This window comes from Xenopus laevis, chromosome 3L (assembly GCF_017654675.1).
Source record: "Xenopus laevis strain J_2021 chromosome 3L, Xenopus_laevis_v10.1, whole genome shotgun sequence".
In the NCBI taxonomy this organism is placed as follows: domain Eukaryota; kingdom Metazoa; phylum Chordata; class Amphibia; order Anura; family Pipidae; genus Xenopus; species Xenopus laevis.
In genome coordinates, this window is record NC_054375.1 from 150,446,087 (window position 1) to 150,459,192 (window position 13,106).

General features: G+C 42.4%; 1 protein-coding gene across 2 annotated transcripts; it reads left to right on the forward strand.

The window, feature by feature from the left end:
• Nucleotides 1-499: 499 nt before the first annotated feature.
• On the forward strand, nucleotides 500-8,586 carry yju2b.L (coiled-coil domain containing 130 L homeolog). Of its 2 annotated transcripts, none has more exons than XM_018250993.2 (10): nucleotides 500-685; nucleotides 1,647-1,693; nucleotides 1,781-1,834; nucleotides 1,913-1,995; nucleotides 2,096-2,151; nucleotides 2,234-2,294; nucleotides 4,225-4,367; nucleotides 4,560-4,732; nucleotides 4,881-5,019; nucleotides 7,730-8,586. In XM_018250993.2, exons 2-10 carry the CDS (start codon nucleotides 1,691-1,693, stop codon nucleotides 8,170-8,172), a joined length of 1,155 nt encoding a protein of 384 aa, XP_018106482.1. In that variant the 5' UTR covers nucleotides 500-685; nucleotides 1,647-1,690; the 3' UTR covers nucleotides 8,173-8,586.
• The last annotated feature ends 4,520 nt before the right edge of the window (nucleotides 8,587-13,106 follow it).

Sequence of the window (13,106 nt, forward strand, 5' to 3'; positions counted from 1 at the left end):
CTTTTCTCTGCACTGAACAGCCAGAAAAAGAAACAAAGTTTCTCATTAATTGGCTTTTAGCAGAGAGCCCAGAACAGCTAACAGGTGCAAATAAGATACTTTGTAACAATTTTGAGACACAAAAACACAGTTTAGATAAGGAGAAATATTTTCAAACTTTCATAACCTGCCAAATTTTGTAAAACAAACATGGTAATTGGGGGGTGTGGCCACAGAAAGGGGTGTGGACATAAAATTGCAGCGCTACGTGCAGGAAAAAAAAAATTTTGTCCCTCTTTTTACTTCCAAAATGTTGGGAGGTATGCTGTCAGTGTGTGTGTCAGTGTGTGTGTCAGTGTGTGTGTCAGTGAATGTGGGAGGGTGCATCTTCAGTAATTATTATGCCTGGGGGGTGTGTAGTCCAACAACCTGTGTAAATCCGCACTCGGCCCATTCCTGGTACAATAACACTGTTATACACTGAAACACTTGTAGCTACTGGGAACCCTGACTAAAGGCAATGAATTGGTTCTAATCTCCCACAGAAGAGCAGAGACTGAGCAACACCGTGTTATTAGCTGCACGTCACGTGGGAACCTGTCCCAATTCAGCCGCCGTACAACTTGTGCCGGGCGCCGCTTGATGACGTTTTAAAGACAACAACGTTGCAGAGGCAGTGAGAGCTGATCCGAGGAAGAGACGGAAGGTAAAGAAATAGAAACCGGCCGCACACCAGCTAATGAGGAGGGAACAGAAGGCACTTTCCACCATTTATACTTTACTACAACTCCCAGCAGCCTCCTACGTACCCGGAAGAGGTGACGCCTCCTCCAGTTGTTATTAAACTATTGTATAAATGGTGCAGGCGATATACATGGAATAGGGAGGCAATATTCTGCTGAGCTAATGTGTCACTTCATGTGGGTGTAAAGGGAGAAGCTCAGGGGACATTGTCTGTAGACAAGCAGAGATGTAAAGGAACATTGGTTGCTAAGGGCAACAATGAGAAACTCTGGGCACTGAGATGTGACACAGAGACATGAGGAGTGTGGGGGTTGAGGGCCAAGAAGCAGAGAAAACATTGTGTGTAAAGGTGAAGAACAAACAGCAAATGAGACATTGGCTAAAGAGTTGACAAACAACAAAATGTTTATTTGGACATGAGGTGTTCAGGACTGAGATCCAATAGAGACTTGGAGCATAAGTGAGAGGGACTGGGAATCAATTGAGGAATTGGGGGCAGAGATGGTGGACTGTGAAGTAATGGAGGAAGACTGTGAAGTAATGGGGGAACTGGGGCAGAGATGGTGGACTGTGAAGTAATGGAGGAAGACTGTGAAGTAATGGAGGAAGACTGTGAAGTAATGGAGGAAAACTGTGAAGTAATGGGGGGAAGACTGTGAAGTAATGGGGGAAGACTGTGAAGTAATGGGGGAAGACTGAAGTAATGGGGGAACTGGGGCAGAGATGGTGGACTGTGAAGTAACGGAGGAACTGGAGAGATAATGGTGTAAGTGTAACATGAAGGAAGGGATAATGCTGAGGAATAACAGGAGGGAAGTGGCAGAATGACTGAGGTGTAGAACCAAGCACAGACTATGGTCTGAGAGACTTATCTGTGAATGATTTGCACCTTTCTTCCATCTCATAAACTTTTCTTTGCACAGATTCCTAATTGGATTCCTAAGCAGATCCAACAGAAGCTGCCAGGATGGTGAGTGCCTTGTGCTGAATGGGAGGTGCAATCCATTGTTGTGGGGCCCAGTGCAATCCTAGCTAAGCCTTTTGCTTTCATTTATAGGGGGAGAGAAAAGGAACAAACAAGTATTACCCTCCAGACTTTGACCCTGCCAAGGTGAGCATGCATTTGTCTGCTGCATTTGCTTTGTGACCTATTTGTGTTCTGTACTTACTTACGACTCTCTCCTTCCAGCATGGCTCCCTTAATGGATACAGGAACAGCCACCCCCTGCGAGAGAGAGCGAGGAAGCTTTCCCAAGGAATTCTTATCATCCGGTGAGACACAACTTCACATTCCCTGTATTGGTAGATCTACTGCTGCTGATTGGAGTGAGTATGTCTGTGCAGGGTTTATCATTTCTGCTCTGTTGTGCAGGTTTGAGATGCCCTATAACATCTGGTGTGATGGCTGCAAGAATCACATCGGAATGGGTATGTATTTGCTCTGCTTCCATCTCACTCCTTTTGTGCGGCCCATACAACAGTTACTTCACTGTTTCACTTTCCCTTTTAGGCGTACGCTACAATGCAGAGAAGAAGAAAGTGGGGAATTACTACACGACACCCATTTACAGGTACTTACAAAGGCTGTTTGACCAGTGCAGCAAGATTCCAACCCCCACAGGGTATTAAAGGGGTGGTTCACCTTTAAGTTAACTTTTAGTAGGTTATAGAATGGCCAATTCTAAGCAACTTTTCAATTGGTCTTCATTATTTATTTTTATAGTTTTTTTTAATTACTTGTCTTTTACTTCTGACTCTTTTCAGCTTCCAAATGAGGGGGTCACTGACCCCATCTAAAAACAAATGCTCTGTAAGGCTACAAATGTATTGTTATTGTTACTTTTTATTACTCATCTCTCTATTCAGGCCTCTCCTATTCATATTCCAGTCTCTTATTCAAATCAGTGCATGGTTGCTAGTAGGGATGCACCGAATCCACATTTTTGGATTCGGCCGAACCCTCGAATCCTTCGCGAAAGATTCGGCTGAATACTGAACCCTAATTTGCATATACAAATTAGGAGTGGGAAGGGGAAAATATTTTTTACTTCCTTGTTTTCTGACAACAAGTCTTGCAATTTCCCTCCCCACCCCTAATTTGCATATGCAAATTCGGTTCGGCCGGCAGAAGGATTCAGCCGAATCCTGCTGAAAAAGGACGAATCCTGGCTGAATCCCGAACCGAATCCTGGATTCGGTGCATCCCTAGTTGCTAGGGTAATGTGGGCCCTAGCAACCAGACTGCTGAAATTGCAAACTGGAGAGCTGCTGAATAAAAAGTTAAATAACTCAAAAACCACAAACATGAAAACCAAATTGCAAATTGTCTCAGAATATCACTCTCTGCATCATACTAACAGTTAATTTAAAGGTGAACAACCCCTTTAATGCATAGAAAGGCAAGCAAAAACCTTACCCCAGCTGCCAGTTCACCCCCAAATCCTTTCCTGTTTACCCAAATCCTCTGTTTTTTTTACTATAATGGTATCCAACCAGTTTTACCCAGTTACCATTTCATTGATAAGAATTTCCATAACCTTGCTGCCTTTATAGTGCAGAAACCGTTTCTGAGCTTATGATGAAACCTCCTTTCCTCCAATGCCCAGTTCCCACAGGCACGTCTTGCATTGAGGGCCTTATTCTCTACTGCAGTGATCCCCCAACCAGTGGCCCATGAGTAACATGCTGCTCACCAACCCCTCGGATGTTGCTCCCAGTGACCTCAAAGCAGATGCTTATTTTTAAAATTCTGTCTTGGAGGCAAGTTTGGTTCCATTAAAAACAAATGTACTGCCAAATAGAGTCTCCTGTAGGCTGCCAGTCCACATGGGGCTACCAATAGCCAATCACAGCCCTTACTTGGAACCCCAGGAACCTTTTTCATGCTTGTGTTGCTCCCCAACTCTCTTTACATTTGATTGTGGTTCATAGGTAAAAAAGGTTGGGGATGCCTGCTCTACTGGGAGAGGGGGAACTGTATCTACAAAGCAATGATGGCCAGTAGCACAGCAGCATTACACAGAGAGGGGGAAGGGGGGAGGGGTGACCGTGCAGCAAGTAACATAGTAAGTTAGGATAAAAAAAAGACACATGTCCATCAAGTTCAACCTTTTAACTTTTTTTTATCCTGCCTAACTGCCAGTTGATCCAGAGGAAGGCAAAAAACCCATTTGAAGCCTCTCCAATTTGCCTCAGAGGGGGAAAATTCCTTCCTGACTCCAAAATGGCAATGGGACCAGTCTCTGGATCAACTTGTACTATGAGCTATTTCCCATATCCCTGTATTCCCTCACTTGCTAAACACCATCCAACCCCTTCTTATACCTATCTAATGTATCAGCCTGTACCACTGATTCAGGGAGACAATTCCACATCTTCACAGCTCTCACTGTAACAAACCCCTTCCCAATATTTAGGCAGAACCTCTTTTCTTCTAATCGGAATGGGTGATCTCGTGTCAGTAGCAGCAGTCTCTCTGATTCTTCCATTTTTTTCTTTTAGGTTTAGGATGAAGTGTCATCTGTGTGTTAATTACATTGAAATGCAAACAGATCCAGCCAGTTGTGACTATGTGATAGTGAGCGGAGCCCAGAGGAAAGAGGAACGCTGGGACATGCAAGATAATGAGCAGATACTCACCACTGGTCAGTATGACGGATAGTAAAGTTGTTTCATAAAGTCAAGGACATGTTTCACCACTGTGCAACTGGTCACCCCATAAATAGGTACAGTTTAAGTGGAGGAAACTCTTTACAGAGTTATATATTCAGACGCTGTATGATCAGGTCATAATGGGTGATGTTGGAAGTTACATATATTACTTGTATAACCCACAGAACATGAACAGAAGCAGCGCCTGGAGACGGACTCCATGTTCCGGCTGGAGCATGGAGTTCAAGACAAAGCCAAGCTGCAGAGAGCAGCCCCTTCTCTTTCTGAGCTGCAGGAAGTACAAAGTGCGTGGAAAGATGACTTTGCCATAAACAGCCTGCTGCGGAGTAAATTTAGGGTACGGCTCAGCACCTTCTATTTCTCTTTGTAATCAAAATGGAACTCCTAGTCCCACATATACAACTTCACTGTCTTTCTCTCTGACACACATGTGCCCCTTATGTGGCTGGCCAGAAATCTCAATGTACTCTCCAATATCTCTGCAGGAAGAGAAGAAACAAATAAAGGAGGAGGAAGAGAGGGACCAGGCTCTGCTTACGAAAGCATCATTGGACCTAAAACTGGTCCCGGAGGTGGAGGAGGACAAGAAAATTGCGGCTCTGCTGAAATACCGGAGCTTGGAGTGTAAGCAATGGAGGGAATTTAGAGGGAAATATATCATATTAATATAAGTCTCGCTAAACAAATGAATATTACATTTTGTGTAAAATTTAAAAACTGATTTAAAGTCATAGGAACGTGTCACTATTAAGTAGTTGCGGCACCCAGAATAGTTCAGAAACACAACTTTTAAAAGCACATTTCTTCTAAAAGAGTTTAAAGCTATACTGACACGTTCCTATAAAAATCATAGGATAGTCTCAGTATCAAGTAAACGCTGCACCCAGAATAGTTCCCCTGAAAGGCCCCCCCCAGCCCCGCGAACCTTTGCGCAGCCGACCCACTGGCACAGCTAACTGATCTTCTGCTTTTCTTCTGTGACGCTGGAGCGGAGCGATACTTCCAATGGCTGAAATCCTGTTTTCATTCATAATCAGCCTATGGAAGGATCGCACCGCAGGCGGCACTCCGCTCACTGCACTGTAGGAAAGGAACCAATCAGTAGCTAGGCTGACCTGATAGGGAACTGAAGACTGTCTGTGCTTGTGTGACTGCAGGGCTGTGATTGGCTGTCCCTCTTCTACTGTGCTTCTGGCAGGGACTGTTAGGACACACCCACCCCTCCTTTGAAACACGAACAGGGACCAGAGAACATCTATAGGGAGCTCCAATAAAGGGGGTATTTTTTTAAAGATGATGATTTTTTCCCAAAGTAACCATATAGTATACATTATTGCCTACGAAATTAGGGTTTTTCCGCTTATCCTATATGCCTCCTTTAAGCATGCTTATTACATAAGCTCTTCCATGTCTGGAGACACGTGAACAGGTCGAAGGCCAGGCAGCCAGCAGTTGTGACTTACCTCAGCTTGACTTTAGCAGGATAAATGACACATCTCTAAAAGTGCCAGTAAGTCTGCAGGGAGTCTGGCACTCACTCCTGGCACAGGGTTAAAGTGCAGGTGTTACTGTGACACCCATAAACCTGTATACAATAAATACATAGAGTTCATTTGATTAAAACACATTTTTATGATATTTAAACACAGCGCATGACCGATTCCAATTCATTGTGCTGGGGACAATTGTGTAAAGGGAGTGGACAACACCTCTACAATAAGGCTTATCAGATTTACTTCTGGGCTTTGTGAAGGCTGGGAACTAGGGATGCACCGAATACAGGATTCGATTCGGATTCGCCGAATCCCTCTGCCTGGCCGAACCGAATCCTAATTTGCATATGCAAATTAGGGTTGGGGAGGGAAATCACGTGACTTTTTGTCACAAAACAATGAAGTAAAAATGGTTCGGATTCGGTTCAGTATTCGGCCGAATCCAAAATAGTGGATTCGGTGCATCCCTACTGGGAACTTAAAGGGATTCTGTCATGATTTTTATGATGTAATGTTTATTTCTAAATTACACTGGTTACAACTGCAAATAATTCACTCTACAATATAAAATTTCATTCCTGAACCAGCAAGTGTATTTAGTTGTAATATTGGTGTGTAGTTGCATCTCAGGTCATTTTGCCTGGTCATGTGATTTCAGAAAGAGCCAGCACTTTAGGAGAGAAATGCTTTCTGGCAGGCTCTTGTTTCTCCTACTCAATGTAACTGAATGTGTCTCAGTGGGACCTGGATTTTACTATTGAGTCTTGTTCTTAGATCTACCAGACAGCGGTTATCTTGTGTAAAGGTGGCCATAGACGTAGACATCTGCTCGTTTGGCGATATCGCCAAACCAGCGGATCTCTCTCCAATATGCCCACATTGAAGTTGGCAATATCGGGCTGATCCAATCGCAGGCCCTAGGGCCCAACAATTGGATCATAATCCATCCGATACGGGTGGTCGGATCGCGGGACCGCATACACGCATAGATGTGGCTGCGATCTGACCGACCTGCCTGATCGAGATCTGCCCGACTTTCAGCCAGATATCGATTGGGAAAGCCCGTCGGATGGCCCCCCACACGGCCAATAAGCTGCTGTCTCGGTCTGTTGGCAGCTTTTATTGGCCCGTGTATGGGAGTCGTAAAGGGATACTGTCATGGGAAATATAATTTTTTTTCAAAATGAATCAGTTAATAGTGCTGCTCCAGCAGAATTCTGCACTGAAATCCATTTCTCAAAAGAGCAAACAGATATTTTTATATTCAATTTTGAAATCTGACATGTGGCTAGACATTTTGTCAATTTCCCAGCCGCCCCTGGTCATGTGACTTGTGCCTGCACTTTAGGAGAGAAATGCTTTCTGGCGGGCTGTTGTTTTTCCTTCTCAATGTAACTGAATGTGTCTCAGTGGGACATGGGTTTTTACTATTGAGTGTTGTTCTTAGATCTACCAGGCAGCTGTTATCTTGTGTTAGGGAGCTGTTATCTGGTTACCTTCCCATTGTTCTTTTGTTTGGCTGCTGGGGGGGGGAAAGGGAGGAATGATATCACTCCAACTTGCAGTACAGCAGTAAAGAGTGATTGAAGTTTATCAGAGCACAAGTCACATGTTTTGGGGCAGCTGGGAAACTGACAATATGTCTAGCCCCATGTCAGATTTCAAAATTAAATATAAAAGAAATCAGTTTGCTCTTTTGAGAAATGGATTTCAGTGCAGAATTCTACTAGAGCAGCACTATTAACTGATGTGTTTTTCGGGGAAAAAAATTCCCATGACAGTATCCCTTTAAATGTAGCTTCTTTCTTTTATTTAAATCTCGTTTATCCCTTTGCTTGCAGCCTATGAACAGAAACAGAAAAAGAAGAGATCAGAGATCTGCAACCGGTCCTGGTTTTCTCCTGGAGTAGACAGCGGGCAGCAGGCGCCAGGAAACACAATGAGGAAATTAGGAATCCGACCTAAAACCCCTTCCGTTCCAGGGATCAGCCCTGTGTCACTGGGAGTTGTGCGACGGACATCCAAAGAGGAGAACAAGGCAGAAGACAAATCAGTGGAGTCTCCGGATGGCAGCCGTAGCCGTAAAGCAGAAGGAATGTGCAGAAAGGAAGAGACTGGGTGTAAAGAGGAGATCACAGAAAGGACTCAATCTGAGTGTAAACTCAATACTGAACTAACACTTACTACAAGCACATTGGCAGCTCAGGGGCAGACACCTACAATACACACAGTCTCCTGCCTTGTGCCTAACTATTCCGACTCCAGTTGTGAGAGTGAAGGCTAGGGAATCTACAGGCGGACTCCTAAAAATATTCCGTTTCCAATAATAAATGTATTTAGGGCAGCAGATGCGTGTATTTTATGTCCAAATGCAAACGTTTTGCACGGCAGAATATTGTGGGAAATATTTAGACCTGGCTGCTTTTTGCCTCCTGTGGGGGTTGCTGACTCTTGCTAAATCATTATTACTACTTTATATAAAGTGTGTCCAGCTATTATTGTACTACAGTTCCCATCATGCATGCTGAAATGTAGGCAAATGTATTTTTCACCTGCAATGCTGACTTCCACCAGAGAGGGCACTGCACCCTTGACTGATACTGTTCTGGGATGAAGCTTGATTGGTGGGCTGCTATGTTCTAAATATGCAATGTACATGTAATTGGGTGCAGAGTAATAATAAATGGGATAAATACTAGATCTGAAACTATATTTTATGGTTCATCTAAAAATTCACTTGTAGGAGAATTAAGATGGTGTTAAAGTACAACCAGCAACTGCTCTTTTTTTTATATTTTTGTTTTAAGGATTTATTTTTTTTGGCTGGAGCTGTGCAGTTCACTGTTTTAACCTGCTACTGGGGATACTCACCCTAGCAACCAGTGGTTCGGATTTCACCTTTAATCCACATTTATGTTTCCAGGGTCACTGATCCTAGCAACCAGATAACGTTAACATTCCAGGTCAGAGAAATGCTAAAAGGGGAGGCCCATTTATCAAAGGTCGAATTAAACTTGAATAAACTCACAATTCGACTGGGAGGTTATTCAAGAAAAAAATGTCATATATTCGATCGAATGGTTCCTACACGAAAATTCTAACTGTATTCGATTCGTACAAATAGTTTTTTTCAGAAAAAAAAAAAACAAACTCCAAATGGTTCAATTTATCTCTGCCATTGACGTGTACATGGTGGCGAACATTCGAATTAGGACTGTTTCCATGGTCAAAGTGTAATAAATCTCTAGGGATGCACCGAATCCAGGATTCTGCCTTTTTTAGCAGGATTTGGCTGAATCCTGCCTGCCCGAATCCTAATTTGCAAATGCAAATTAGGGGCGGGGAGGGAAATTGCGTAATTTATTTTTTGTCACGAAACAAGGAAGTAAAAAATGTTTTCCCATCCCTAATTTGCATATGAAAATTAGGATTCGGTTTGGTATTCAGCCAAATTTTTTGCGAAGGATTCGGGGGTTCGGCCGAATCCAAAATAGTGGCTTTGGTGCATCCCTATAAATCTCACATTCAAATAGGGGGGTTAAAATTGTGTGAAAACAAATTTGTGAATTTTGGCACTCGAAAATTCGGATTTACTATTCGACCCTTGATAAAAATGCCCTTTAGAGGCCCATTTTTCAAAGGTCAAATTTTGAATTTGTGAATTTTTTTTAATTTGAATATACTCACAAATCAACTGGAAGCTTATTTAAGAAAAAATTAGAATGTCTGATATTCGATCGAATGGTTCCGACCCGAAAATTCAATTTGTATTCAATTCGTACAAATCTAGATCCCCCCCCCCCCAAAAAAAATCCAATAATGTCAGATGGCTATTAACATCTCCAAATGGCTCAACGGACCTCTGCCATTGACGTGTACGTGAACACGGCAGGTTTTAGGTGGCGAATATTCGAATTAGAACTGTTTGTGTGATAAATCTTACATTCGAAATTTACATTCAATCAGGGGGATTAAAATTGGAATGTGTGAATTTTTTTGTACTCAAACCCAAGGAAGTTCTCCAGCACACAGCATAACTTGTAGTCAGGGCCGCCATCAGGGGGACACGGGTACAAGTGTATTGGGCCCGGGCGTGAAGGGGGGCCCGGCAGTGCTGAAGTTTTCGAAAGTGCCGGGCCCCCTTGACAGCGCCAAACCTTGCCGCCTCCTTCCGAAGTCCCGAAAATGTCGAAATGTGGAAGTGCCGAAAAAGCCAAAGTCTGGAGCAGTGAAAAGACCCGAAGCCTCGAAAATAGCAGAACCTAAAATCCTGAAGCGGCGAAAAGACAGAAGTCACGAAAACAGCTGAAATTGAAGTCCTGAAGCGGCAAAAAGACCCGAAGTCACAAAAACAGCCAAAATAGAAGTCCTGAAGCAGTGAAAAGACCCAAAGTCATGAAAACTGCCGAAGCTGAAGTCGCGAAAAGACCTGAAGTCACGGAAACAGCCGAAATTGAAGTCCTGAAGCGGAAGCGGCGAAAAGACCCAAAGTCACGAAAACAACCGAAGTTGAAGTCCTGAAGCGGCGAAAAGACCCAAAGTCACGAAAACAACTGAAATTGAAGTCCTGCGATGGTGAAAAGACCCGAAGTCACGAAAACAGTCGAAATTGAAGTCCTGAAGCAGCAAAAAGACCCAAAGTCACGAAAGGAGGCGAACTTGAAGTCCTGAAGCCACTAGTTCAATTCTACCGAACTCCAATGTGTGTTTTTTTTTATTTTTTTTAAATCCCCTGGCCACCAATCGATTATTTTAATAGTCTATAGGCCCCTACCACCAATGCTTTTTTTTAAAAAAATATTCTTTGGGGCCCCAATTGTTTTTTAACTTGTAATGGGGGCCCTGTCGCCAATATATTTTTTTTAACTTGTAGGGGGGTCCTGGTCCCAAATAGCTTTTTATAACTTGTGTGTGTGTTGGGGGGATGTTACCTTTTTCTTTTTTTAGTGCTAATGTCTGTGTGGTCTTTTAGCTGTGATGTGGAGTGGGCAGGATAATGGGGAAAAAAATCGTTGTTGTATGGGGCCCCGTGATTTCTAACGGCAGCCCTGCTTGTAGTAATGGATCTGATAGAGCTGATGAAGCCAATGGGGTCAGAGACAAGATCAGAATAAACAAATAACAGAAAAAGACCTCTGGGAAGTTTACTAGCAGTGCACGGCAAGAGGGATAGAGCCAGGCAACCCACCTGCTGAAATGTGTAGCACACATCATCTGAGCTCCCCCGGCCTTATATTGTCACCCTTATAATTACACTCATATTCAGACAATTAGATACTACAGTGGTCAAATTAACTGTTAGTATGATGTAGAGATTGCAGTCGGTTTTAATTTTTTTATTATTTGAGTTATTTAGCTTTTTATTCAGCAGCTCTCTCAATTTCATAGGTTGCTGGGGTCCAAATCCCCCTAGCAACCATGCATTGATGTGAATAAGAGACTGGAGTATGAACAGTAGAGGTCTGAATAGAAAGATGAAAAAAAGTAGCAATAACAATACATTTGTAGCCTTACAGAGCATTTGTTTTTAGATGGGGTCAGTGACGCCCATTTGAAAGCTGGAAAGAGTCAGAAAAAAATTCTGAAACATAAATAATGAAGACCAATTGAAAAGTTGATTAGAACTAACCATTCTGTAACATACTAAAAGTTAACTTAAAGGTGAACCACCCCTTTAAAAGAGAACTAAACCCCACAATGTTAAGTCCCCACTGGCCCCACTCCCTGCCTCCCCCTGCACAGTCTTACCCCTGAATTCTGTCCCCTCTTGAAATAGTGGGCGCACATGCAGAGTGAGCACAGCGGAGCTCACGGGCGCCATCTTCTTCTTGTCGATAATCTTTATGAAGTGAGCGGTGTAATGGCGCATGGGAAGCTGAAGCAATCTTCCGGTTTGCAGAAAGAGACAGATATTGCCGAAGGGGAGGAAGAAGACACGAAGATTACCGAAGACAAAGACATACCTCCCAACATTTTGGAAATAAAAAAAGGGACAAAAACCATTGGCCATGTAGTGCGGCAATTTTTTTGGACCACGCCCATTATTGTAGCCACACCCCCTGAAATTTTGAACATATTTTATTTTTTACTTTTGCTAATAAAGGTGAGTTGCTCTTTAAAGGGGTGGTTCACCTTCAAACAAGTATGGTTTCAGATACATAACCAGAAATAATGACTTTTTCCAGTGACTTTCTATTTTCTATGTGTCACTGTTTTTCTAATTTTGAAGTATAAAGTGTAATTTTTCACCTTCTAAAGCAGCTCTGAGAGGGGGGTCGCCGACCCTGTAAACTGTTCTAAATTGATACATTTAGTTGATACATTTCTTATGTTTGTCCCAATCTCTGGGTTTCATTACAGGCAGCTGTTAGACTTGATACAATAGTCGCTAATGATCCCCCCCACAGGCTGCTGAGAAATGGATCAACTTAATGTTGTAATATTTGTAACCGTTCAGAATCTGCACCTGAATTACTGAGCTGCCAGACTCAACCAGAGACACGAACATTCAACTTTAAACTTAGATTTTGGAAAAACAGTAAAAAAAATAAATAATGGAAAGTAATTGAAATAAATCTTTATTTCTGGGGAACAATCTGAAAACAACTGAATTGAAAAAAGTGTTTGGAAGGTGAACAACCCCTTTAAGCTGTGAGTCTAACTTTCCCCAAGGGACCTCCTTTGAGAACAATTACGTATTTGCTTATCTCAAAATTGTTACAATTACTTATTTGCTGATCTCAAAATTGTTACAATTACTTATTTGCTTATTTAAAAATTGTTCACTACGCTTCTTAATTATAACAGATGACATCACTAAGCTTCTTAATTATAACAGATGACATCACTAAGCTTCTTAATTATAACAGATGACGTCACTAAGCTTAATTATAACAGATGACATCACTAAGCTTCTTAATTATAACAGATGACATCACTAAGCTTCTTAATTATAACAGATGACATCACTAAGCTTCTTAATTATAACAGATGACGTCACTAAGCTTCTTAATTATAACAGATGACATCACTAAGCCTCTTAATTATAACAGATGACGTCACTAAGCAGCAGGGGATTTCAGTTACAGGATATTGTTTATTGTACAATAGTCACAGCATTGGGGTGTCTGTTTTATAAGCGTCTGAATGAAATATATCAAGGCAATTGGTATTTCCGTTCCAAGCAGGTGAAAAAACAGCCTCCATGTTAGAGAATCA